Source organism: Micropterus salmoides, unplaced genomic scaffold (genome assembly GCF_014851395.1).
Source record: "Micropterus salmoides isolate LMB-PRFRI ecotype aquatic unplaced genomic scaffold, ASM1485139v1 Ms_hic_scaffold_7, whole genome shotgun sequence".
Classification (NCBI taxonomy): domain Eukaryota; kingdom Metazoa; phylum Chordata; class Actinopteri; order Centrarchiformes; family Centrarchidae; genus Micropterus; species Micropterus salmoides.
Genome location: NW_024044459.1, coordinates 6,420,299 through 6,447,796, shown reverse-complemented (window position 1 = coordinate 6,447,796; position 27,498 = coordinate 6,420,299). Strand labels below are relative to the sequence as shown.

The following is a 27,498-nucleotide window of genomic DNA, read 5'->3' as shown; positions in this document are numbered from 1 at the left end:
TGAATTCAGTATAAGTTATGTCCATTATATTTAGTAGTTTTTCGGACAGTCGCTCCAGTGTTTACATGAACGTACCACATGGTGTGCGTGAGCCCCTTCTCCGCTCAGAGCACTGCTCTGACGCGATGACGTCACACGCTTACGTAGCTTGTTGGACTGGAGAATTCGCGGCGATGGCGACGACGGCTCGGTGCTGGAAAGGGACGCAGTGAAGCTGGCCTCGGCTCGGATATGACTAATGTTTATTTGATCGAGGTTTATTTGCTGCTCAGTAATTGCACGGGATTCGGATGAATCTTTGGCGTCTAACTTCTCATCATTCCTTTCACTGGTGAGTCCGCCGGTTGTGGTCGTTCCTCGGTGTGTTTTGACAGAGGCCTCCGTTTTGGGGTCCGCCCTCCATCTCATAACAACAAAAACAGTTGCAGGGAGCTGCGCTAGCTCGACCAGCTACTGCTAGCCAGGCGGCTAGCTTACTGGCTGGTCTATGTCACAGCTACTATGAAAATGCAACACCAACTACACACGGCTTAGTAACGTTAAATGTTAATGTCGGCTGCTTGCATTTCAAATACCCACTCTGGACTAAGCGTTAACTTGCTAGCATTATATCTTTATGGACGAGCTATTCTTGAATAAGTAACGTTAAACTATTGTCGTTAGCTGACGTTAGCTGCAGCTTAGCATACCCAAAGAGAAGGAATAGCGGCAGCAATGTTACCGCTAGCTAGTTATTTTGTCTTTGGACATGGGTTAGTTATCTATCTGACGAAGCCGTTAGCATAGTTGACGTTAGCTGTTTCTCAGTTAACGTTGTTTTGTTAACGTTATGCTCCAGAGCGCTTGGATTGCTAGCACTCATTAAGATAACGATTCAGAAGTGTCTGGGTTTCGTTTTTGGATGACTGTAGCTTATTTTTAATTGCCAACGTTAACTTTCATTTGACTAGCTCTAAATAACATAAACACTTTGGCGTTAGTTAACGTTTTATTTGGGAAGTGATGCCATAACAACAACATTAACATAGCAGAAGACACACAAGACACAAAGTTAGTTAACCGACGTGTATAACGTTACTTTTTTGAGACTTAATCCTTTTCAGTGTCGCTGAACGGTCAATATCGCTACTTGACCGTAAACGTAACTTAGTCAAGCTAACTGTAACGTTACTGTCATTCATTGCACTTTAGCTCCTTTGTCAGTATTTCTTTTTTTAAACTCGCCAATATCACTTAGAAGATAGAGGCGTTTTGCTTGATATTGGTGCAGCCTGTGATGCATGGTAGCCTGTCACGGGATAGGAGTAACGTTAAAGCTCTAAGGGGCTTAGCCTTCCCTGTGTGACTCTAAACTACAGGACCAGACTGAGCCGTGGCCACGGGTCATGAGCCCGCTGTGGTAAACAGAGCCCTGTGTGCGCGGCAGATAGGCGTTATCAGGTAGCACCAGCAGTAAAAGTTGGACTCCTCGGTCAGCGAAGTAATGACCTGGCCTGGCTGCTTCACACCACTCTCGACGACCAGGCGTTGCTGAGGCCCTCCTCTGGTGCAGTGGGATTTTTGTCTTGTTTCTACCCTTAAGCATCTTAAGTTCCTGAGAAGGTGTGTTAAGGTCCAGCTCAGATCACGTTTCAGTCTGCAAGAGTGGCTGACCTTTACAACAATTTGTAGGCCTGTATGCTGAGAGATCCCTAGCAGATAGTCTGTTTTGAAGAGTGGTGTTAGGCGATACCACTTTAAGGATAATCTACCTGTTTAACATTACCTGAACAAAAATGGCATCTATTTGTGTTCTTGGGGGAATTCTTTTCAGCTGTTCCAACTGTACAGTGGGCAGAAGATCAATACCAGCCACCAGTCAAATGCTGTGAACTGTTTGGCTCTGCAAAGTATATGTGCTTGACCAGCCATTTGGGCAGGTAACCAACCGTTGTTGAGGGGTTTACCCACAAATACCATTTCTTTTTCACTAGTCCCTCTACCATGCCTTCCATTAGCTCGCTATAACCTGGAGACATGACAGTTTACAAATAATTTTATGTGTGAATTTAGTCTTCTTGTTTATTTCTGAAGGTGAACATGAGATGGCCAGTTCACGTGACTGAACCATGTCTATGTGCTGGCCAGGCTGTAGACGTAGTGCTTCAAGATCCAGTTGGCTTTTTTTCCATTCCAAAAATTGAGTTTAAGTGGTATCTCTGAGCTCACATGTAAGCCACTGTGACCACCAGTACAGCTATATTTGCAAGAGAATCAAAAGAGCTTCTGTAGCTTGAATGTCTCAGTGAAAAATTTTGCTCTTTGCATAAGTTTGTACAAAAACCCGCATTTGCTCATAATTCAGGTGCACGTTTGTCTTCATTTCCACAGATTTCCATGTCTTACTTGTGAAAATTCCCAAACAGGATCACCAGGACTGCTCGTCTACCGTTACTGATTGTCTGTGGTAAGTTTAAAAGATGTGATGTTGTGACATTTTTAGCCATCTGCTGTTTCTTTAACTGTGGCCACCAGTTATTTGTCCCTCTTCACTACATTTGTTGCAACTGACTGAATACAAGCTTTACTGAAGGCCTAAATCTTGCTGTTGCTGGCCAGGCCTTCCCTTGTTGTGCCATTTCATTTTAAATTGATTTGCTATTGAACGTTTTGAACATGACTGCCCAACCACAGGCTCACGATCTCCCGGTGGATCATGGGCTACAGTCAGTTCATTGCCTAGACCCATTCCCTGAGAAAGTATTTACCCATTCTGATGCTTGCGTTCAACATCTCAAATGCAATAGGCCAGCCTTCAAAATACAGCCACTCCCTGCATAATTTGTCTTATGAGCTTCATCCAGTGTAGATGCAGTGATCTGGTAGATGAGACTCACTGTTTCGGGGTGAGCTGGTAAGGGATTTGATAAAAAAAACACACAACAACAACACTGGAATTATATTGTTTACATGAAAACCATGTATGTTTTTTTTTTAAGTACGTTTGGTGGCATTTGGTGCCTTTATTTGGACAGTCGAGCGAGAGAGAGAGAGTGAGAGAGATGGGAAAGGACATGCAACAAAGGTCCCTGCCTAGAATTTATCCAGGGATACTGCAGCTTGTAGGACACTATCCATCTACCAGAACAGTGAAGTTTCATAACAAACTGTCCAAGAATATCCATTAACCAGTTAGTTGCCTTACAAGATAAACCTGCCAGATAAAATCCTTAATATGGATGGCCTCCCAAAATAAGTTGTGTGGCAAGAAAACGCAGTTTAATTGTCAGAAAAGCAAATATAGTATTTTGATCATGAATTCATTTTCTAAAATATTTTTTAATGATCCCGGTGGTACTGGCTGCGCAATGGTTCACAAAAGGTTTGGGCAACAAAAGCTAAAAATGTAATCAGACGGGAAATTTACTTGTTTGTTTGTTTTTTTGTCAGAATTGCTTTTCAATTTCTCTGTGTCTGTGTCATTCTTCTACAGACTGGTCCAGGCCGGAGTTCCTTGTTGGGTGACCCACACTCCTTCACAGGGGCCATGGTAAAGTGCCTTCAGTTCATGCATGCTTTGCACAGTAACTGCTGTGTGTCCTTTGGCTTGGGTGCAGTCTGCAGAATCGGAAACTCTCCATTGATTTTCACTATCAATCAGCTGTTTATCAGGAAGTACTTACATCAGCTGTAGCAGTGTCAAAGGTCCTCCGAGGCTGCTGCCTAGTGAGAGCAGCTTTCAGTTTTCACTGCTGAAGTTTTTGTTGTATGGTTGCATCATGACCTAGCCGCTGGATTGGCTGCGACGCTTGTTGAACGGTGTGTGTATGTGGGAGTTATTGTGCCCTTGGCATGCTGCGGTGTGGCAGCTGCCCCCTGGCTGGCCTCAGCACGCTGCTCCTCCAGCCATGGTGACTGTGTATCAGCTCGGCTCATGCTGAGCCAGCATCCCACATGATGTGCCGGCGCGGTCTTTTGTCTGCCATCTCTTTCAACCGACTTAATCTTTCTTTGAACAATATTCGGACTAAACTCTACTCCTGACAAAACACAGCCCATAGATTCATGTCTGCATTCTCAGTACAAGGCTAGACCTTGTTATTGTTCTTATTTTTTTGCTCTTGAGTAAAAACCCCATGCCTTGCATTCACCACAGATAAGATCCTCCGTGAAATATGTTCATCTTGCATAAGATGCATAAGTCTTGTAAATAAATAATGTCTGTTTCTAGCGCTGTATGTTACTGGCATCTGTTTTACCATGGCTTGTTGTTGTACAAGGGGCAATTATAGTAAATTACCCTGGGTTGCACATTACAGTCTGGGTGGGAAGGAGAAGACAGCCACACAAAGCAGCATAAATGCAGCACTGTCAGCTTGGTTTTAAATCAACTCCTCTGTCACAACAGGGGTTGTGACACTTGAGCCATTTCCAAGTAATGTGAAAACCAATCAGATGGTACTGTGGCTGGGAAATTGAGGCAAAGTGAAGTAACACTATTTCCCCCCCAAAAATAAGATGGTCTTAAGGCATTTAACTCCCCAAACAATTCTTGCAGAGTAGTTTAGTGGTCAAATCAGTGCAATGCATGTGTGTGTGACAGGAGCTGGGTGATGAATAAGGACAGCCTTCACTGGACAAACATTTTAAAAGCCTTATTAAAACTAAAGAAAAATACTTTACTGAAAGAAGGGTGTTGTTGATTGACATTCAGTAAAACGTTAACAGGTCAATGTTTTCTTGCAGGAGGAGGAGGGGCAGCAGAGCTTGGAGTGTATCCAGGCCAACCAGATCTTCCCCAAGAAGTCCCCAGTTCTGGAGGAGGAAAACATGCAGGTGAGGAACCTGCTTCCTGCTTTGGAAAAAGGGTTAATACTTTAAATGTTAGATTTACCTCCAACAGTGAACCATTTAATTTAGCCCGACTGATACAAGTTGCAAAATGGTCATGATGACCATATCTAGAGAACAATCAATCACAGTATCACAGTCCTGTGCATTATCATTGTCACTGGTGATCTGTATCTTCTGTTTGTTTGAAATGTTTTACCTCCTGCTGTTGCTAGGTGCCCTTTCCTGAGCTGCACGGGGAGTTCACAGAGTATGTGGGGAGAGCAGAGGATGCCATCATCGCAACGTCCAACTACCGCCTACACATCAAGTTCAAAGAGTCTGTTGTCAATGTAAGTGTCTTTGAAAAAGATGAGCTTCAAGGTCAGATACGATTGGAGAATGTCTTTCACACTGCTCAGAATAACAGAATTCATAATAATGAACTAGGTTGTTTCGACTGTGTGTGTGTGTGTGTGTTAATGTTTTGTGAGTGGACAGAGTTGGGGCCCTTGTGTCAGCGTTGTGGTGACCAGGCCTTTCAGAGTTGATCTGCACTGGCAGCAGTGCCGCGTGACTCTTCATCACCTCTGTTTCTACGCTCGCTGGCCCGCTCAGCTTTCTCTCTGCACTTGCCGTTGCCTTGGTTGCAGTGGTTCCAGAGGGGATGCATAACAGCCGCACCCTATCTGTCTCTTTTCACCACGATGAGATAGAGAGACTATCTTTTTTACCCAAGTGTGGTCACTTTCTAAAGATGTTCACTGCCCTGTCGTTTCTTATTTTAGACAGAGAGAGTTTTTTATACGACTAGGCTGGCTCCATTGAATTAAAAAAAAGTATGACTTATTACAACTTAGAGTCACACCACAAATGAGCATATATACATGCGTATGAATACACTTGTACTGTATTTTCTATATTGTATACTCTAGGGTAGGGATGCAACGATTACAGATTTTGTTGGAATAATCACGGTTTCATGATTATTATGCATTAATTAATTTCACAACACTAGTAATGACTTAAGTTGATTTTTAATATTTAATTACATTAACTATTACATTTCTATAATATATAAGAATTATTAATATATAAGATTAATCTTAACTTTATTTATCCCCCAGGGGAAATTGATATTAATGAGGGTAATAAACTGAACTGTTACTGTTTAGTGAAAACGAATGAAAGAAATTGGGACATCTCTCATGCATATATTAATAACTGAAATGCAGTTATTGTTATAGTCCTGGAGGTCTATAAGTTCCTGATGTTATGTTGGTGTTTTACACCTGGCAACATTTTCTCAACACAGACAGGAGGAGGCAACAGGATGTAACGTTAAATGTTCAGTGACTGAAGGTCTTGAAAGGACTACGTTCTGTCTCTCATAAAGTTGCAACAGTTTTGTTTCGTCCAACCGAAATACTCGGTGTAGTGGAGGCTTTAGGATTAATTAATCGTGACGTTTTAACCTGCGGTTAATAGTGGCATCCGGTAATCCCTGCATCCCTACTCTAGGGTTTTGTTATGATAAGTGTACATTCTCGGGCAGTCTATTCACATACAATTTTTTTTATGAATTTTTTTTTTATTTCACAAAAAATATTTACCATAATTTGACCCAAGAAATGTCACTTAATATCAGGTGATATTCTAAATATATTTTATGGTCAAAAAATCCCATGGAAAGGCTAAAACAAATACTGAATTGATCCTAATCACAAGTATTGTCCTGTTCAAAAGCTATTAAAACACACCAGGGAGACTCACAGTTGACCTTCCTTCTTTTACATAAAGTGTTGTTTATTTGCAGTCAGTCCCACATACACTGCCTGCTGCTGTAAATGTACAATAGTGCACTAAGTCTGCGGCTCAAAAACTACTGTCCCCATCTGTTTTAGGAAAATATTCTGAGTATCTAACCTCTATAGTTTTGATGTATTGATTGAAATGTGTATAATATCAAAACTATCATTAACCAACATTTGCCATTGAATGTCTGGGCAGATTTGTAACCGTATTTATTTAATATTTGATCGTGTAGTTTAAATCACAATTTAGACTATTTTATTTCAGCCATGTTCTTGTACGAATGCAAGGTATGGAAAACTGTGAGTTTCTGTATTTGTATCAATACTCTAGTACAAATACAGAAATGGACAGTGAAAAGATTCAAACGATGCTAAGCCCTATGGATAGCTGCAGTATTTCAGGCCATTCCCTATTTGGATGTTATTTAGCCTCAGTGACTTTGAATTGGAAAGCCCAACAGTACAGTAATAGTGGTACCAAAGCTCAAATATTGGTATTGACTCAAGTCTAACTAATCCATATAATCATATGTCATTGTTTAGTTAATCAGACCGTCATATGTATAGGATTTATTCAGTGGTTCTGATGGTTGCATCCGAGTATTTCCTGTTTCTACTGGCTGCCCGTCACGTGTTTCCTGGGGTTAATTGGACCTAAGTGAGCCTCTGGTTCTTGGCTCACACGTCACCTCTCAGCCAACGTTCTCTTAACACATATTTGGATGGGTTGCCGAGGTATCTGCATCACATGGAAGAGTTGTCAGAGTTCACAAATCAAGGGTGGGAGGTGCTGCGAGAGAGCGACAGGCTGTTAACAAGCAGCCTAGGAATTTTGATGGTGGCCTGATTAGGGATGTAGATTAGAGGGCAGGAATTAAGTTGTGGCAGCAGGATGCTTGATCGTTCGGAATGTGCTGCGATGGCGTCCTTACACAGACAGACAATAGTTCTGAATCGACATGCATCACTTTTATTATTGTTGTCTTTGTTTTGTTTTGGATAGAGTTGTTGTTGTGAGGTGTCAGTAAGTACCCAGCAGAGCTGCACGGCGTGGAGTGGTTGACTTGAGTGTATAATTTGTGTGTGCTTGTCTGTTAACCGGCTGGTGCCTAGAGGGTTAGAATCCTGCTTGTTCATTCTATTTAACACAAAATCCTGGATTAAAGTACACGTGATGATAAAATATGTGTGGGGAAATATGGATCCAATCTTTTAATGCAACTTTTACACCAACAAAATCTCCATCAGGCCATAACCCTGTCTTTGTACCCATGTTTTGCAAACTTGACCTGCTGATCACTGGCTGCCGATCGCGCATGACTCTGGACTGTGCATGGACAGCAGCTTGAGCTACACCTTTTGTGAAAGCCCACTGTGCTTCTGAAAAATGCTCTTTACTAATTAATGGAGCTTAGGCGAAAGCAGCAATACTGTAGGTATTTCCCTGCAGTATTCAAAGTATGCTCTTAAGTCATAAGCTCATGGCAGTTCTGTACTTTGGATGGTATTTGCCTATAAAAGATAAGACTGTAGCTCTAGGCCAAAAGGGAAATGCCAACACAAGCTCTTCACAATCTAGTATTGAGTGTTATTGTGCTCCCATACCCAAAGTTAAGAAGATTATGTATATTTACAGGGCTTAGGGAGATGTGATGTGATGTGAAACAATAATGGAAATACACCTCGACAAGTAATCTGTGTGACTTTAGCACCATGTGACTGAATTGTGGTTACATATTATAATTAAACATGTGATGTTGCAGCACATGTGGCTGATTCTTGGCATGAAAGTGTTTCACTGTGTTGACCCCCGCTAATTTGCTAAATGGATTGTCAGTTGCAGTCTACCACAGGAATTGTACTGACTGCATGTGTTTGGTTGGTACATCTATGAAATACTCTTTGCAAGATTCAATCAAAGTTTGACTTGGTGTAGAGTTGAGGTTCTCTCTCTTTTGCTCCGCAGGTTCCTCTTCAGCTCATAGAGAGCGCAGAATGTCGGGACATGTTCCAGCTTCACGTCACCTGCAAGGACTGCAAAGTCGTCAGGTATGACCAGGGAGACACTCCTGCAACCTAACGGCATTCCTACTGTTAGCTCCTCTTTGTTAATGTTTAGGGAACTTGATTTAGAATCATGTTTCTTCCATACTGATATGTAGAAAAACATGCTGTTGTGTGCCGTTGAGGCCACAGAAAACATCTAATAACAAAAAATGCCAGTTTTTCTCACTCAAGTCCAGGCACAGATTGTATAGGCGTTACAGTTAGCGAAAACAATCCTCCAAATGTTCATGTTTAATAGACTTTCACATTTCAACACTCCACTTCACAGAAGTCACTTTCTGTCAACACTAATTGGAGTAGACTAATGACTCACGCATCAAAGGTGACGCTCAGGCGAGAGCAGTGTTCTTTACGTGGACCTGTTTATTGCTGCTAAAACCCAGCGTCTGAACCAGATAATAAGATTTTAGTAAGTAAAGAAACAGCATAGGAACAATCAACAGCAATTCGTGACATTGTAAGAACTGATGACAAAACCACATCCATTATTGACACCTATTTATCCATAAAATTCATGATATTATGTTTCCTGGAAAAGGATGCTTGACGTGATTATAATATCAGAATTCCTGTACAGCAACCATTTAGAGAGCTCTGCACAGGTGAGGAAATCATTTGAGCTTCCCTCAAATGAATAACTTGATTCTAAATTATCTGCATTGTAGAAATCAGGATAAAAATGTTTGAGTACAAGCCTTTGTCCCTTAATAATATTTTGTAGCATGTTGAACTTTACCTTTTGCGTTTGATCCCCAGGTGTCAGTTCTCCACCTTTGAGCAGTGTCAGGAGTGGCTGAAACGCCTGAACGTGGTAGTGCGCCCTCCCTCTCGCCTGGAGGACCTTTTCTCCTTTGCCTTCCACGCCTGGTGCATGGATGTGTACGCCGGTGAGAAGGAGCAGCATGGCGAGCTGTGCAGACCAGGTACCTCACATGTCTAGGGCCCTATGATTTCTGCAATGTTGAAAACACGTATGGAATTGCTGGGTTTTTCACAGCATTATATGTGTGTTTTTTCACAGCACTTAAGCCAAACAAACTGTTTGTTTTGGTGTAATTTATGGGCATGCTGCTCTCTGCATCCTCTGCTCTCTGTGCTGGCGTTTCACAGAGGGCGGGGCTTAATGCCTCCTCCACACACACGCCGTCATATCGAAGACAGTGCTCGCTAGCAAGAGCTCATTACTTCAACAAACTGCAAGTGCAAGCACATCGACAGATGCAAGTCACATGCTCATTGAGGACTTTGTGGCTGTATGGGTGGAGTCAGATATTTTGTTGACAAAAATGAAAAATGCTACTTCCAGTGAGAGCTGTGAGAGTTGCCTCCATCAAACCTACTTATTACCGTGTGTTTGAGCAGCATATGGAGGCTGTCAGTAGTCAAGTAATAGCCTGTTTAAAAGAGGATACTGCAGCAATACAGTTATTGTAAATTGTCCTCTTTTAAATAGTATTATAGCATTTTAATATCTTTCTGTTGCGATACATTTATAGTGAATTGTTCTAATGTATCCCATAACTGTATGGGATACATTAGAATATTTCTATATGCATATTTGCATGACATATCAAATTTCATACACGCCCTCACATAACCCCAGCAGAACCTCTGGTCCCTCTGGTCTTATCGGACATCTCTGCTCGCTCTGTAGGCGAACACGTGACCTCCTGGTTCAAGAACGAGGTGGAAAGGATGGGCTTTGACACTCAAAACGCCTGGAGGATATCTGACATCAACAGCAAGTTCAGGTAAAAGTGGCTTGCATTCAGGATATGTGCTGTCGTGTTGATTTCCGTCTCTCCCAGCTAGAAGATGGATCGGCCTTTTGCTTTCATTGGAGTACAGCACAAGTCAGTGTGTGTGTGTGTGTGTGTGTGTGTGTGTTAGACAGTGGGTGGTTGTGTTATTGTACTCTGCTGGCGCTGTGCCCTGGGCAGAGGAGAGTTTAGCCCAGGATTAGGTGTCTGTAGACAGAGACTTTTGTTGAGCCATCACAGCCCTTCGGTGCCCCCTCCACCCCCTGTTAAACTCTTGCTCTCTCTGCCCCTCTGCTCTGCCAGGCTTTGCCCCAGCTATCCTCAGCAGCTCCTGGTGCCAGCCTGGATCACTGACAAGGAGCTGGAAAACGTGGCAGCCTTCCGCTCCTGGAAGAGGTTTCCTGCTGTGGTTTATAGGTTGGTGGGTTTTTTTTACCGCCACATAGCAATAAAAAGCTGTCTTATGTGCTTTTTTTGTTTGGGAAAGGAATAAATCAAATAAATCATCTTCAGATAATGTATTCAAACCTCTGTGTCAGTGCCCCTGCAGATAGAGTTTACTTTGGCTTGGAAAACTGCAACATTAACAGCTAATTACTAATGGATATTTCTTTCCAGGCTACATTTCTCTATTTGCCTCTTTCAGAGTTTGTCAGCAAGGCTGAGACCACTGACTTAACCAATAACATACACTGCGTCACGGCTTCAGTGAATTGTGGTTGTTGTATTTAACAAACAGTGCTTTAGAGCCTTTGATCTTTGTTTTTGGAAAACTACCCCAACCAGTAATGGCAGCTTGTGTGCCAGTTTTGTGCGTCACAGCACATGAAATAAATATGAAACAAAAGTTTGCTTTGTTGGCTGTACAGCTGCTGAAGCCAGTGGTTCCCAACCTGTTTGGCTTTTGAAAATGAAAGGAAGTCTACTTTGACCCATCATAGATCAGATGAGTTGTGAGCAGTTCAACTAAAGAATCACATTTCATGTTTTTTAGAGCTGAAATGATTACCCAATTATTAGTTAACAACCTTGATAATGATAAGCAAAACTTAAGTTTAAGTTTAGTATTATGTTGTTTCTTATCAAAGACATAACCTACATCTCTGTATTAATATATTGTGCATACTGTAGCAGTGAATAGTATTTTTTTTTTCCCCCTGTAAATAAGATTGGAGACCAGATGAAATAAACAGCCATAGTCTTTTCATAAGACGGCATGTTGCTCGGCTAACTTGTCTATGGTTGCCCCCCACCCCAACATAGGCACCAGACCACAGGGGCTGTCATTGCCCGCTGTGGCCAGCCAGAGGTCAGCTGGTGGGGCTGGAGGAACGCTGATGACGAGCACCTGGTCCAGTCCATCGCCAAGGCCTGCGCCGTGGACAGCACGTCCCGCAAACACCTTTCCAACGGCAGTTACACCAACGGCTCTGATCTACCTGATACCGACTTTGGTAAGAGGTCACACTCAGTCAGCTTCACTCACTGACATACTGTATACACCCACACACAAACGAACTTCTAGCTAAACACACAAACGAACTTCTAGCTAAACACGCACATACCTCCACACTGTTTTTATTTCCACGCTGACGTGTTGCTGTCTGCGTGAATAGCAGCCACTTTTGTGCAATCCGACCTGATAGGGCTTGTCTAAAGCAGATCACAGTAACGTCTTACGTCAGACTGATTCTGATGGATGGGTCTGGATGAAACACGTTTACGTCTTGATGGTTGTGTTTGGACGTTTTGATCGTGCTAATATTCTCAACCATACCGCCCACTCCTGATTTCACACAGCCTGATGTTCTGAGAGAAATCTTTGCTGTGTTTTGTCTCTTTATCAGAATCCTCCATGACTAACAGCTCAGAGGTGGAGACGTTGGCCATCCAGCCGCACAAGTTACTGATCCTGGACGCCAGGTCCTATGCTGCTGCCGTAGCTAACAGGGCCAAGGGGGGAGGCTGTGAATGTCCAGGTAGGTCTTCTCAGCTCCGTCTCTGGTTACAATCAGAAGTAGGTCAGTGTGTGCTGTGGATTTAGAAGCTCAGTTAACCGCAGATGTGACTCTTCTGCGTGCTAAGATTAAAAGCTCCACCAGTTTTTGTTGTGTTGTGTGTTTGATTGTTTTCCTCCTGTTCCAGAGTACTATCCCAACTGTGAGGTGGTGTTTATGGGCATGGCCAACATCCACTCCATCCGCAAGAGTTTCCAGTCTCTGCGTTTCCTCTGCACTCAGATGCCTGATCCAGCCAAGTAGGGTCTTTTTATGCCTCCAGCAGTCACTCTGATTTTCTCTGCAGGCTAAAACTTTTAAACCCAAAGCTCTCAAGCTTTGGCGTAGTAACTGTAGGTAACTAGTAATCACAGCTGTGTTTTGGCCTTGGCTATACATCTGTGCCTGATTTAGAAAGCCTGTCCCAACCCCAAGTGGAGGATCTCTTTCCATCTGCGCGACCAGACTCAATGCTACAATGATGTGTAATTGAGTCACGTTGACTTAAGAGAACGTAGTTGAAAGTGGTTAGAGGATAAAATCAGAAGACAAAAACAGACTCCAGAAAATCCTCCTAACTCTAGACCTGAGTTCATCATGTTTAGTAGGGTCATTGTGTCAGCTCACAAAGCTTGGTTGCTGATATACTTAACTTGTACTTCAAAATTGGAAGGTCATAAATCTGTCACAGGCTTGTCTGTCTCTGTCACAGATGCTCCAGGTTTATAGACGATACAAAAGACACATAGTGTTAGAATAATAACACAGATAAGATAAGACAAGTGAAACATCTACTCATAATTGAAGTAGGTCAAGGTATATGCATGTCTCCCACTGGTCATGTAATCTTTTGAAATATTACATAACCAATATCTAAACAGACTATGTCAGGGGTCGGCAAATAAGTCTGGCATCGGGCCAAATTTTTTTTAATGACAAAGTCAAATTATTTCAAATCATGTGCACGTTTAGCTCAGTCGGTACTGTGTGGGACTCCCGTTAAGTAGGTTGTAAGATCGATTCCAACTTACTGCAGGACATTTTTTTCTCCCTTGTTAAACAAATTGAATAAAAGGGCACTTTTGCACATGCTCACAATAAAGCATGTGCTGCAGTGTGTGCGCGTCCCGGCGTTTGATCCGCATTCATAAACCTATGGACGCTAATTTTCCTTTCCCTGAGGAAATTCAGGGGAATCCGAAGACACGTTAACTGATGGCTTTTTCAGAGGTGTGTCAAGCAAGCCAGAGACTCTTTTGAATGTCCTTCAGAACTCTTCAAAGTTAAAGATCTTAATAAACTCGACATGAAGCATTGCTGCAAAAGATGTTCTCGCGCTTTTATTTTGGAGGCACAGTCACTTCAGAGGAAGTGATTGTGTGAGTAACTGTAGCTGTCATGACTGAGATCTATTTCAGCACCAGCTGTTATCAATTTATTTACTTTTTATTATTCTGCTAACAAAGCAATCTGGACGTTGTTTTTGTTTATATACAGCAGCTAGAGAGGTCAGTCATTTGGAGTCGTGCTCCGACTAGTGCCAATCTAACATACCTAGAGTCAATATAAATGCTATTTTTGTTCTGTAACTGCTGGATGTGTAAATTAGCGACTGTTTGCTAAGAAGTTCACCATATCATCTTAAAAGGTGATAATAATGTCAAGGCTGTCTTCACAACTAGTTTCCACAGCCACCAAGTGACCAAGAAATCAGTCATTGCTTAAAAGAACAAATATCCTTAGATATGCATTGTGTTAATACAGGTCAAGCAATCTTGGAAAAATTCACTTCTTTGTTGTTAATCCATTGATCATTTTTTAGATGAAAAATGTTTAGCAGTAGAAAGATTTTACATCATGGTGGTGCTTTTAGCTGTGTAAAGTCATAGACTGGATTACAAACTAGCTGAGGCTCTATATACTGTGTTATGTGACATTGGTCTATGCTATGTACTTAAGCTTATAAAACATGAGGCATATGAGGTCCTCTGATCTGTTTGCTCTGGTGCTGTCTGTGCCTGCAGCTGGCTTTCTGCACTGGAGAGCACCAAGTGGCTGCAGCACCTGTCCCTGCTGCTGAAGGCGGCGCTGCTGGTGGTCAACGCTGTGGACCGAGACCACAGACCCGTCCTGGTGCACTGCTCCGACGGCTGGGACCGCACACCTCAGATTGTTGCTTTGTCTAAGCTGCTGCTGGACCCGTACTACCGCACTATTGAGGTAAAGATGAAGACTCTTGGTTTGTTAGCATTATATAAGTTTTATTTTTGAATTAACTCTCCCAACATTGACTGATGTAAGAGCTGTGATATTTAGTGCAGGAAGGATAAAAATGGGTTTGCACAAAAACTTTTTTGTACACTTGACATTTTTAGTTTAGTGGACTAAAAGTTTCTTGCCATTGTGAAGCAACATTTTATTGCATCCAAGATGTTGTGACGTCTTCGTGCAGGGCTTCCAGGTTCTGGTGGAGACCGATTGGCTGGACTTTGGCCATAAGTTTGCTGACCGCTGCGGCCACGGAGAAAACTCTGAGGACTTGAACGAGCGCTGCCCCGTCTTCCTGCAGTGGCTTGACTGTGTTCACCAGCTGCAGAGGCAGTTCCCATGCTCCTTTGAGTTTAATGAAGCCTTCCTGGTGCGTACAAGTTTGGTGGTTGAAGTCGAACACAACTATTGCAAAGTCTGATTTTGCTTAGACCCTTAGATTAGACCTTTCAGAATATCAGTCATATCAGTTTCTGATTGTGAGCCAATGATATGATGTTAGACTGGTTTTGTTCATGTTGTTTTTTTTTAACTGATGGTTGTTTTATCTTGACGTATCTTTCTGTTTTACAAGGAATTTCGTGTCATCTTTGCTCTTATTATCATACCTGAGATGTATAGATGTATTTACAAGCCTCTACGTGTGTGTGTGTGTGTGTGTGTGTGTGTGTGTGTGTGTGTGTGCGCCTGCAGGTAAAACTGGTTCAGCACACCTACTCCTGTCTGTTCGGCACCTTTCTGTGCAACAGCGGCAAGGAGAGGGAGGACCGCCACGTTCGGGAGAGGACCTGCTCAGTCTGGTCACTGCTGAGACCGGCCAACCGCACACTGAGGAACATGCTGTACTCTTCACACTCCGAGACTGTACGTCCCTAAGTGTTTAGTTTGTTGTCGTGGGATTCCATTTAACCAGATGAAACTTTAAAATAATTAACAGAACAAAATACATTCTCAAGCATGTTCAGAAAGGTCTTTACAAACAGCACAGCCGATTGACACACAGCAGGGAAAATGATAAAAAGAAGTTAAAGAAAATGTGTCTGCAGTTTCAGAAAGCATCTTCAAATGCATTATGGGAAGGATGAGCCCCAAAGCTACGCATTTCATCATGTCTTTTAGATTTATTGCTAATTGTTGTGGTCTTTGGAGTATTTTTTTCTCTTGCATTGCTATGCTTACTGTTGTTTTTGCATTTCTGTGTGTGTGTGCCTTGCATGGCCATAAACATTGTGCAATTACCACGAGGAGGAAATAATTTGCATTCAAATTTTACTCAAATGCCCATATAAGTGTTTTATCTAATTTTTCCACTTTTCACACTTTAGATTTACTTCCAAATTATTTTGCTGCTTTTATTTCTTATGTTTCCCTCTGTCTTCTGATTACACCCTGAGTTAAGTTTGCAGCTATGGTTGCAGGTTCTCCACCCAGTATGTCACGTACGCAACCTGATGCTGTGGACGGCGGTCTACCTGCCCAGCTCCTCCCCCACTACCCCATCCGATGACTCCTGCGCCCCCTATCCTGTGCCCGGTGGCAACCCCGAGGACACGCCCCTGGCCAGGTGAGCCTGGCGTGCTGGCACCTGACACCCCCCCCTTCTTCCTCCCTCATCATGTAAGATAAACAAAGGTCGAGGACTCCCACAGCCAGAGAGGCCCGGCTTTTCAACTCCACTGCTTAGATACTTTGCTCTGCTTGGGCCCTCAATGTCACAGATACTGTTTTATGCTCCGCTGATCTCCTCATACCATCAACGAAGAGCAACAAGAAGTTGTTTGATTTTATGCTGACATAGTTTATGACAGCTCTAAGTTAAAGAAACCAAGTCTGAATGCTTCTCTATCATTATGTTTGTGCTGCATTTGTGTTGTTTTGATGAGGCTGACATGATTGATTTGTTAACTAAATATTTATAAACGCTTATGTGTGCAGTTACAGATTGAATCATAGGGTGTCAAACACACTGAGCCATTGTTTTGTAATGAGATGCTGTTTCCTGTGCGTAATTCTTCTCTTGTTTACTCTTCAGACATACGAAGACTCGCTCCTTCGACAACTTGCCTAGTGCATGTGAGCTTGGAAGCTCGCTGCCTCCTAACCGCCGCTCCAGTGACCCGAGCCTCAATGAGAAATGGCAGGATCACCGGCGCTCTCTAGAGCTTAACATGGCAGTGGGGCCGGAGGGAGGGGGAAACCAGGATCAGGAGGTGTGGCCTAACGGAGCGGGGCCTTACCCAGATGGAGTGGACTCAGAGCTGGACGACAGCCCGCAGTCCCGAGGCTCACATGGTGAGCTTGGACAAGGAGCCTCTGAAAGCCTAGCAGCAACAGGAGAGGAAGCAGAGGAGGCGGCGCTCTCTGTGGCGGTGGGCGTGGCCGAGGGCCAGATGGAGAACATCCTTCAGGAAGCCACTAAGGAGGAGGCGGGAGCAGATGGTCAGAGAGAGGGAAGTGCTGCTGTCACACATGTCATTAACACTGGTGACACAGAGGTGGCGAAAGAAACAAAAGTTGAAGAGGATGATCTGTGTGCTAAAGTCAACGGGACTGAGATGCAGAGAGAAGCATTTACTAATGGTCATCGGCCAGAAAATGGCGTAATGGAGGCTGAGGAGGATGGTGAGTGTCCCCCTCTGCCCACACAGAAGGCAGGGGAGCTGGATCAACAAGCAGCTGAGGTAACTCAGACACCAGAGGATCTGGTGAAGCAGGATGCAGAGAACTCATCTGTACAAGAGGAGACTGCACATGGACCCATCGAGTCCGACTCCGGTGAGCCAGAGGAGTCTGCAGCCCACAGGACTATAATTAACGGCTTTGTGGACAGGCTACCTGAAGAGCTAGGTGTGAATGCGGAGACCTGCCCTGAGTCTGAGTCTGACCATGGTGTCTCAGAGCAGGTGGATAAGAGAGGCTCCCTGATGGAAAGCTCCACAGAGACTTTAACTGAAGAGGTCTGCAGCAGGTTGGAGCTACCAGCACAGCTGCCTGTTTGTCCGAGTCGTCAGCCCTGCAGTGATGGCAGGAGTCAACTGCCCTGCTCCAGGAAAGAGAAAGGACCGGAGACAGGCGAGCATGGCTTTATTAGAACTTTAAACGGGGGCAGCAAGCGACCCTCTGTGAGTGCCTTCCAGTCTGTGAGCGCTGACCTCAGCAGGGACGGGCTTTGTAATGGCGACAGCACCGAGGGGGAGCCTTGCGGAGGACCTCACTGGGCCAAAGGCAACGGGGAGAGGGCCCCTCTGAGTCGGCAGGTGTCCCTAGCAAGCTGCAACTCCCTGATCCTCCATCCGCGGGGCAGCTGCTCCCAGCACCGCTGGTGCCACGCCCTGCTGAGCCGCGCCGCCATCAGCCCGGAGCAGCCGTCCCGCAGCCATCTGGACGACGACGGGCTGACGCTGCACACCGACGCCATCCAGCAGAGGCTGAGGCAGATCGAGGCGGGACACCAGATGGAGGTGGAGACTCTGAAGAAGCAGGTGCAGGAGCTGTGGAGCCGCCTGGAGAATCAGCAGCACGCCGGCTCCCACAGGATCAACGGAGACATGGGAGATGAACTGGTAAGATGCCCACAGGTTGAAGATCGATTTACCTGCCTGGCGGGCTGACCTGATTACTATCTGGATGTTAATTCTAAGTTATAACGTCGGCGCTGATGAACTTCTTCACATTTGCTGGTTAAAGAGAGCTTGATTCTGATTGTTTCTGTCTCTCCCTCTATGCAGACCTCAATGACAGACTCTGAGTACAACCTGGACCCCAACTGTTTGTCTCGCTGCAGCACAGAGCTCTTCTCTGAGGCCAGCTGGGAGCAGGTGGACAAGCAGGACACTGAGGTGAGCAGCCAGGCTAACCGGAAGCTAATTTTGGGGAAGGAAGGAACAAAACTCTGCACGCATGGCCTTCAGATCTCTTCAGAAATAGATAGTTGTTCAGCTCTGTAGTGCAGTAGTGAACTGAGATTAGTCTGTACATTACAGGTGACTCGCTGGTACCCAGACCATTTGGCAGCCCAGTGTTATGGCTGTGAGAGCAAGTTCTGGCTCGCCACCAGGAAGCATCACTGCAGGTAAGAGAGGCTTATCTAGCTGCAGAAGCGCAAACCTTCAGTCACTATCCCCGTCGTCAGCCACTCCTGTCTGACCCGTTGAGACTCAGAGATATTTCCCCTGTTTAAGCTCACTCCTCCTCTCTTCAGTCTGAGTTTCTTGTATCCATACACGTTCAGACTGTATCTAGATTAAGCTGAGGCAGCTTTCACTTCCCACTCAGGATTTTAACGAGTCTCAAATTCATCTTAAGTGACCATCCTCTCAAAATATATCATTTGTGTTTCTGCAGACCTGAGCTCAAAATCAGATAGTTGACTCATTTTGGCTTCCTCCATGGAGTTGCTCATTTTTATCAATATGAATGTTCAGGTATTATAGCAAGTAATGTCCACTGCGATTAGGTCGCACAAGACTTATTTTAGTGCTGAGTGTGAAAGGGCTTCTCTGTTCTCTCATTAAAGGGGCACTACACTGATTTAGTATTGCTCTTCCATATAATTGAGGGACAAACGAGAGAAAAAAATGGTTCAAATTGATGCAGCGTAGGCCGACATATGCTGTCTTTTAGACCCCTGTATTGGTCCAAAAATGCTGATTCCTGCATTTCCTATAATGTAACTTGATCCTCCCTGCCTCTTAAACACCCATGGCTTTCCAGGTCCACACCTGCACTTTGCAATGCAGCCTTTCTGTTAAGAATTTGAAGTCTCTAGCCCAAGCCAACATAATGTTACTTTCTCAGACTTGCTCAGAAGACGCTTATACAACTGTTCTCACAAACTGAGCAGTGTTCTCTGTGACATGTAAACCGGAGGAGTGTTCCTCTAATTCATCATTGGTTTTACTGAATAGGGCTGGCATCTTACGCTGATGTGGTAACTGTTGGGCCAGATTGAACAACAATGTCAGGTCTACTTGGAAGTATCAGGATATCTTTTGGTTATTTGAGTATGTGGGACGAGAATTAACGTGGTGCATGTTCTCTCGCGTTCTATCAGATGGTGGTATTTCCTCTGGCGTTATCATACCACTGTCTGGCCTCTTACTTCCTTTTCTTTGTGGTGGGTTCAATCAAGTTAACCACCAAGTGGGCAAAACATCTAGAATTAAGAGTGTAGCATTGCAGCCATTTTACAATTGTAGTTTCTATCACTTTAGAAGAAAATGTAACACATCTGCAGCAGGATGTGTTTTAGTCTGTGTTTTCCACTGCTAAGGCAGTTCTTATCCATTGTCTGCCCCTCTCCTCTACAGTGGCAGGGAGCCTGTCCAGGAGGTCTGGTGAGATCCGGCTCCCCTGTCTCCCCCCCCCCCTTCCCCTGTTAACCTGGCATCGCTGCACCTTCCGCCTCCTAATCCTTACCCCGCTCCCCTCCATGCCCTCCTCCCCTGGTTTCCCTTCATTCTGTTCTTGTTGTCTCAGGGGAATCTCTTCATCTCTGAGATGTATTGACTTGAATGTGTGTACTGCAGCGCCACTTTGTTTCCATTCAGCAGTTTGTACTTGGCTGTGACCGTGAGCATGGTGCTGTCAGTGGGAGAGCTGTGATTGGTCGAGGGCTGATTGTTACTTCACCTGGAAAATTCAAATCAAAATAACACAAAACAAACCTCCTCCTGCCATAGCGCCACATCAGCACCCTGCCCTCCCACCAGCCTCAACACACACCCCGGCAGCATGCTGCCCCATATAAGTCCCTTGCATCTCACCTCCCAGCAGCACAGCATGGTACTGGAGACCAGTGGATCAGTCCATCTGTTGGTGTAAAAGCCTCGAGACTCAGAGTGAATTAGATGTTTGTTTTGTTTATGGTTATTTGTGCTCAGGGTGAGTACAGGCAGGTAGAAGGTACCGCTGTGTGTTAGTGTGTGAGCATGGCCTTATATCTGGATCTGAGCATGGGTTTCTGAAACCTTTAGTGTGACCTGCCTTACAATTTAGTGATGATCACGTGTTTTTAAATGGGCTGAATAATCAAGTTAACACCACCGAGTGATAGAGCACCTTTTCTAACCCGGCATGTAGTGCAACATCACAGCAGAGTTGAACTGAAAACATGATGAATGGGGTCTGCTCAGAGCTCCCAGACCCTCTTTCCACCTGTCTTATCATGCGTCCCAGGTGATCGGATTGCAATCAGGCAGAGCAACAGCAAAATATCCTTTCTCTATAAGTCACTTTGTTTACAGGAGACACACTTTCACATCAGCATCCTGTTCTTCAAATGCGGCTTAACTAATTCAGACTAACATGATGTTAGCCAGCTAAAGTGATCCCATTAATTCTCATCCAGCTACCTTGGTTCTTCCGAACACAATCAGAGGTTTGTATATCTCATGTTGCAGTGCCATAGAGCTCCACTGCTGTCCAGAAACTGTCAAACACACCAGTGAGTCAACCTGCTGCACTGGGTGACATGTTCCTTCACTACCATAAACACACACTAGATTATTTGGAGTCCATCACATTCTGTACACCGGTGATCGGCAAACGATGGTCTGATGGCCAGAACTGGCCAGCCAACAATAATATCTGGCCCGCGGCATGATTGCTTTGATAGAAGAAAAATAAAAAATAAATTGATTGCAGCTGGTGCTGAAATAGATCTCAGTCATGACAGCAACAGTTACTCACACAATCACTTCCTCTTAAGTAATTTTGCCGACAACATAAAACGCACAAGAGCAGTTTTTGCAGCAATGCTTTATGTCGAGTTTAGTGAGAGCTTTTGCTTCCTTTTTAGTTATGAAGGACATTCAAAAGAGTCTCTGGCTTGCTTGACACACCTTTGAAAAAGCCCTCAGTAAACGTGATTGGATTCCCCTGAATTTTCTTAGGGAAATGGAAATCCAATCACGTTTACTGAGGGCTTTTTCAATATAGTATGAACGTGGATCAAACGCAGAGACGCGCACACACACTGGAACACATGCTTTATTGTGAGCATATCCAAAAGTGTCCTTATATCAATTTGTTTAACAAGGGAGAAAAGAAAATACCCACCTATGTTGGAATCGATCATACAACCCTCCCAACGATTGAGTTAAACGTGCAAACTAGTAGTCAAGGATTTGAAATAATTTGACTATGTTCTGGCCCGCCATGTAACGGCTTGAAAAAACATTTGGCCCGATCCCTGATGTACACCATCCTGCTGATGAAAATACTAATATGTTTGCTAAAAATTACAGTACTCAGCTGTTTGACAAAATAATTCAGCCTTTAAAAAAAATGTATATTATATATAATGTATAATGTTATTTTTTTGACCTATTTTTGTTTAAAGATTTACATCTTCAGTAGGGCCCAATGGGTTTGGAGCGATGGACTAACACATCATTTGGTTTTGGAGTATCACTAACCTCATCTTTTAACTTAAAGCAGAGAAATTACTTAAAACACATTCTAAGTATCCAATGAACCCCTTCTTTAATGTCATGAAGCAGAATTACTATAAAGATTATAGACAAATAAAGTGGGATGTATTTTATTTTACTCATAGTATCCAAACTGTACTTTGATTTTTTGTTTTTTTGAGGTAAACTGATTAAAATGTATAGGTTTTACTCTTCATTGTGAAAAGCTCTTGATTTTGTAATTAATGTTTTCTTTTAAATCATAATTATATCAACATTTGTCTGTAGGCGCCTCTAAGGAAGGGAGTCAGTTGCATCTGAAAATAAAGTCATGTATGAGGTTTATCTTGAAAATCCATCATCCTGATAACTTATGAGTGAGCTGACAACAGCTGTAGATAAACCTTGAGTTAGCTTTGAATAAAATAAAATCCAGGCTTGTATCAAATGACAAACAATCAAATCAAGCTAACGCTGTTTCTCATGTATGAAGAACCGGGCCCTGGTGCAAATGTATTGTAAGGAGACGCATGGTAACTGTAGGTGTAAAGAGGTTCTGTCTGAGAGTCCAGCGGTGACCTGTCTGTGTGTGTCCCTGCAGGAACTGCGGTAACGTGTTCTGTGCCAGCTGTTGTGACCAGAAGATCCCAGTGCCAAGCCAGCAGCTGTTCGAGCCCAGCCGCGTCTGTAAGACCTGCTACAGCAGCCTCGAGCTCAGCCCAGCTCCCCTGGACCTGGAGCTGGAGAAACCCATCACAGCCAGCTCCAACTGAGGATCGGAGGACCGGGACAGGAGGGGAGTCAGGCTGAGCCTCCAGCCGCTGACACACTGCTGAAGAAGAGCACAGGAGCTACACAGAATGTCCCATGTACTTTTATGTGTGTGCGTGCGGCAGATAAGGACTTTAATGTGTATATAGAGAGGACAGCGTGAGGAGGAGCTGAATGACGTGTTGGCGTGATGCCGAGCATTCTGTCGGTGGGTGTGCACAGGGGTGGGTGATGTGTGCGTGTGTGTTAGAGGATGTCACACACTCGCCACACCCAGGTTTTGTGGCAGTGACGTACTGCACTCCAAGGCCAGAGGAGTGAGAATGGTCATCCCGGTGCCTCGGACCAGGCAGGCAGAGAAGGTCGTCTCACTGTGTCGCTGAAGTCTCCCGGAGGAGTTTAGTCCATAGAAGCGCTTCTCATCTGACTTATACGTACCATCATCTCCCAGCTTGGACTACTTCTTTTCTCTGAAGGGTGGAAGATCAGGAGCCACGTGGGAAAATCTCCTATGAACCATGAGACTGTCCCGCAGCTATGAAAATGTCTGGCTAGCAGATACTCAGAAATGTTGTTTAGGGAAAAGCTTAAAAGGTCTGGTCACACAAATACCAAAAAGGCATATTTTCTACTTTGCATTTCATTTAATTTATTTACCTAGGTTTTGATGTCATATCTCTGACATTTCTGCTGTCACCCCAATACAGTGGAGGTGAACCGAGTAAGGGCTGCGACTATCATTTTTATTATGGAAACATCTGCAAATCATTTCAATCGATTAGGCTGGTATGACGTCTCAGAGCCATAGCTACATGATCACATTGCTTGTTTTGTACGAGTAATAGTCCAAATCAGTTTATATAGAAGATATGTGATAAGAAAAGCAACACGTTTTACATTAAACAAAAGACTAACTCATTTAATGAATCACTTGAATTGAGGATTTTGTCTGAGGATTTAAAACATCAAAATATGACTACAGACATTCGAAGCTCCATTTGAAAACCTTAATAGTAGCTTTGAATGTAAAATAGACGGTACAGCCGTGGATTTAGTATTAAACCTCTGTAAAATCAGCGGACTTCCAAGACATCGGCTGATCAGCTCACATCTTTCAAACTACATGCAGGCTTTCTGTTAAAGTGTGTGGCCTCCATACCCAATGAGAGATGACCCTGATGACATCACTATGACATCATCATGGCTAGAAACAGTGTCCCCATTACACCAATAATATAATAATAATCATCCACAATTTTGGCATTTGGGTGAACTGGCCCTTTAACATGCCCTGGGCTGAATCTCAACTCTGCATCTTTGCTTGCTTTTGTTTTGGTAAGATTTAATCTGGTTTCTACACAGAATGGGGGAAAAAAAATGTGTGTGTGTGCAGTATATACAGTTAACTGACATGTTAATACAAAATGGAAAAAAAAATCAGTTTTGACAAGCAGTTGCGTCAGTTTTCAGTTTGTGTTCAGCGTGTGTTGAGATTCAGCTCAGAGTGCAGACAGGCTTCTTTTAAAGCTCTGACTTCAACATAAACGCTGCTGGGATGTTCATATTGTTTTTGTTTTCAAAGTACCATGCTTCTTCTGAATACAATGAGGAAAGTAAATAATTGTTTGCTTTTAAACAAAATCACCTGTGAGTCTTACAGCAGGACTAGTTAGTGATTTCCGGAAAAGGCTTTAGAAAAACGCTGATGGCCGTTCAGACTGTTATTACTGGTCTGCTGGGAGTGTGTGCGTCAGACGGCAGACAAGCTGCAGGTTGTTTGTGCCCCGACATGGACTGACGTGTAATCTCTCCTGTTGGCCACACCTTCACGCCCTCCTCTCACAAAAGCCCCCCTTTTTGTTACTTTTACCCAGCAGGCACTGGGAGCTGGACGTCTCGCTCACTTTTCAGTCCTTCGGTGGGGATCACAAGTAAAGTTGTGAATTTGACGTGTTTAATGTTTTTCATATATATTATTTTTTTTTTTTTTTAGAGGCGGCACTCATGAGCTTGCTTGTGATTCGCACTCCGACTGGCTGAAAGGCGGAGGAGAGCCGCAGCAGCAGAAAGGGCTCTTGGCATTTTCAAAAGTCTGTTAACTCCACACATCAAATGTCAGAGAAGCTTCACTGAGACGCCCACTCTGCTGAACACCTATTCTATGACCTCCTTGCACACACACACATTATTTTGTAAAATAAATGAATGAAATAATATATTCAGATACCTATATAGCATTTAAGAAAAATGTATAGAATCCTCGAATAGTGGCTCACTTATTTAGTCACCAAAAGATAATTTTTTTTAATTTCTTTATGTTGTTAATTGCAGAAAGTATATTTTGCAACCTGTTGATTTTTTTTTTTTTTGTTTTTTTTAATAGAGAAGCAGGGTGTCCTGTTTTGATGCTGCAGTGGTTTTCCCTTTTAAATGCGATCATTGAGGTTTTGTTGTTGAATTGCTGTGAAAATTCCAGACAATTCAATTGCCACAGGATAATCAGCGTCTGAGAGACGGGGAAACGAGAGATGGTTCTGATCTGTTGCTCCGGCGGTGACCGTCATGTCTGTTTTTTGTATCAACAATCACAGCATGATTTGTGGATGTACTGATATCCCGATTACGAGGGGGGAAAGGGGGTGAGAGTCAGATGTGTTATCTAGCGTCATGTGACTGCTGACAGGTCAAAATGAGGTAGGGAAAAACCCCGTGTGTGTCTGTAGCCAATGAGGCATCTATGCACCGAGAGAACAGTGGTCCAAAACAAGCAGCCTGAACCCAAATAATAGCCCACACACAAAAACACACACACACACACACACACACAAACTCTCTCTACTCCATTCAAACCCATGTACAAACACTACCTCTACTTTGTACACACAGATCTACACTGAGCTTCTATCTCCTTTGTGACGCTCACTTTCCACATCTGCATCATCGAGAATGGCCTTTAGTTGTTGTTGTTGTTGTTGAAAATTTGTGGTTTTCTCCGTTAATGAGCTGGAGCTTTAAAGGTACAGCACACGGCCGTGGACTTTTTTCATTTTAACAATCTTATTGTTGAGACTGCCAATCTTTGGGGGGGGGTAAACACAAGTGTGTGTGTGATAGACAGCATGATACTACTTAATCATACCGGAGCTGATTCACGGATCTTGTGTTCCTGTTGGATTTAAAACACGTCAGTAGAATCAGCAGATGGTTGAAGTGTGCAGTGGAGCGCTGTTTAAGGCGATCAGAACAACAACAGGCTTGAAGTGTTGTTTTTTTTTTTTCTCTCACTGCCCTCCTGTGGAATTGGTGAACGTGTTTAATTCAACAGCTTGACCTTCAGTCTTTCACATAGAATAGTACAATATGAATTTGTTTGCCCCTCATTGATGAGATGTTATATTCACAAAAACACTTGAACAACTGTTGGCATGGCAACCACAGTGGCACTGCCTGTCCAAACATGAATTTCTCTGAATTTATTTGAGATGGTACTACTGCATTGACTGTGCAGCCGCTTAAAAATGTAAATGTTCTCTTCATCTGCAGAGACTGGAATACTGACCTGCAACCAGAACATATTTACATGGTAGTCAGTTTCTGACGGTGCTGTAAAGCTGGCCTGTAATCTATTAAGAGATGATTTATTCCAAGGCTTCACACTCCTCCAAAACATATGTTCAAACATTTCATAACCCATGATTTGTTAAAGACAGACTATCAAATGTCAAAAGACTTGAAAAAGATGGCTAAATGAGACGCGTAGTGTCCCTTTATCAGCCCAGACTGAGGCCACCGAGTTCTCTCACTGTCCCCACAGATGCACCGACTGCAGCATGAATCTGTATTTTCACCACCATCACAGGCATGTGGGGCAGCAAGCTTGTTTTGTTCAACAATCCATGAATGTGAATGTCTTTAAAAAAACAAAAAACAAGGCTATTTTTTGCACATAACATTAAGTAGACACTGCCACGGAGTGCATCGAAAATAAAGCTGAAAGTGCGTTGTGCTTTTCAGTATTAAAACAAGCATCATGGTTGGTGGTTGTATGTGGGAGGGTTGGGTAACGTGGTAAACAGGTCATCAGTTAACGTTGCCAGGATGATCCCTTGCTGTGTTTTTTTTGTTTGTTTTATTTTTTCCCCTCCCAAGAAGTTCTCTTGGCCTGCATATGTTGTATTTCTCTTCACTCACGCTGACGCGCTTTATCAGAGGCGTCACTGCAACGGCCCAGTAATCACTTGACGTGAGTGTGTACGTGTGAATGCATCGAGCGATGGTGCGACTGTGTGTGTGCGTGTGTCTCTTTTGGTGGAGACTGGTGCCAAGCAGTTTTATTACGGGTCTCTCACAAAGGGATCACTCGTGCTTTTGTTTGATTTTCCTCCTTGTTTCCCTTCTGTTTGATAAGCACTTTGAACCTTCTCGTGTCTGTCAGAGGAGTGTGTAGCTGTACATAGCAATTTCCTGTGACAAGTGCTCCTTGTTCAGTCTGAATATTTTGTTTTGTTGGATTTTCTTTAAAGAGCATTACATTGTTGTAGAATTAAAGGAAAAATAAACTAATTAAACCTACTGTGTTGTCTGCTAGCAGCACCTGATA

General features: G+C 43.5%; 1 protein-coding gene across 4 annotated transcripts; it reads left to right on the top strand.

Moving 5' to 3' along the window:
- The first annotated feature begins 140 nt into the window (after nt 1-140).
- On the top strand, nt 141-27,461 carry mtmr3 (myotubularin related protein 3). 4 transcript variants are annotated; one of them, XM_038703471.1, is made up of 21 exons: nt 141-331; nt 2,371-2,446; nt 3,473-3,529; nt 4,726-4,815; nt 5,046-5,162; nt 8,590-8,672; nt 9,447-9,613; nt 10,345-10,441; nt 10,754-10,867; nt 11,714-11,904; nt 12,298-12,429; nt 12,596-12,707; nt 14,472-14,667; nt 14,900-15,085; nt 15,409-15,579; nt 16,134-16,279; nt 16,748-18,278; nt 18,444-18,554; nt 18,699-18,787; nt 20,025-20,051; nt 22,729-27,461. In XM_038703471.1, the coding sequence occupies exons 3-21, from the start codon at nt 3,527-3,529 to the stop codon at nt 22,898-22,900; spliced, it is 3,735 nt and encodes a 1,244-aa protein (XP_038559399.1). In that variant the 5' UTR covers nt 141-331; nt 2,371-2,446; nt 3,473-3,526; the 3' UTR covers nt 22,901-27,461. The 4 variants fall into 4 exon arrangements, with proteins under 4 accessions (XP_038559399.1, XP_038559401.1, XP_038559402.1 ...); XM_038703472.1 differs by lacking the exon at nt 141-331 and adding an exon at nt 431-1,602 and having other exon boundaries at nt 22,729-22,900; XM_038703473.1 differs by lacking the exon at nt 20,025-20,051.
- The last annotated feature ends 37 nt before the right edge of the window (nt 27,462-27,498 follow it).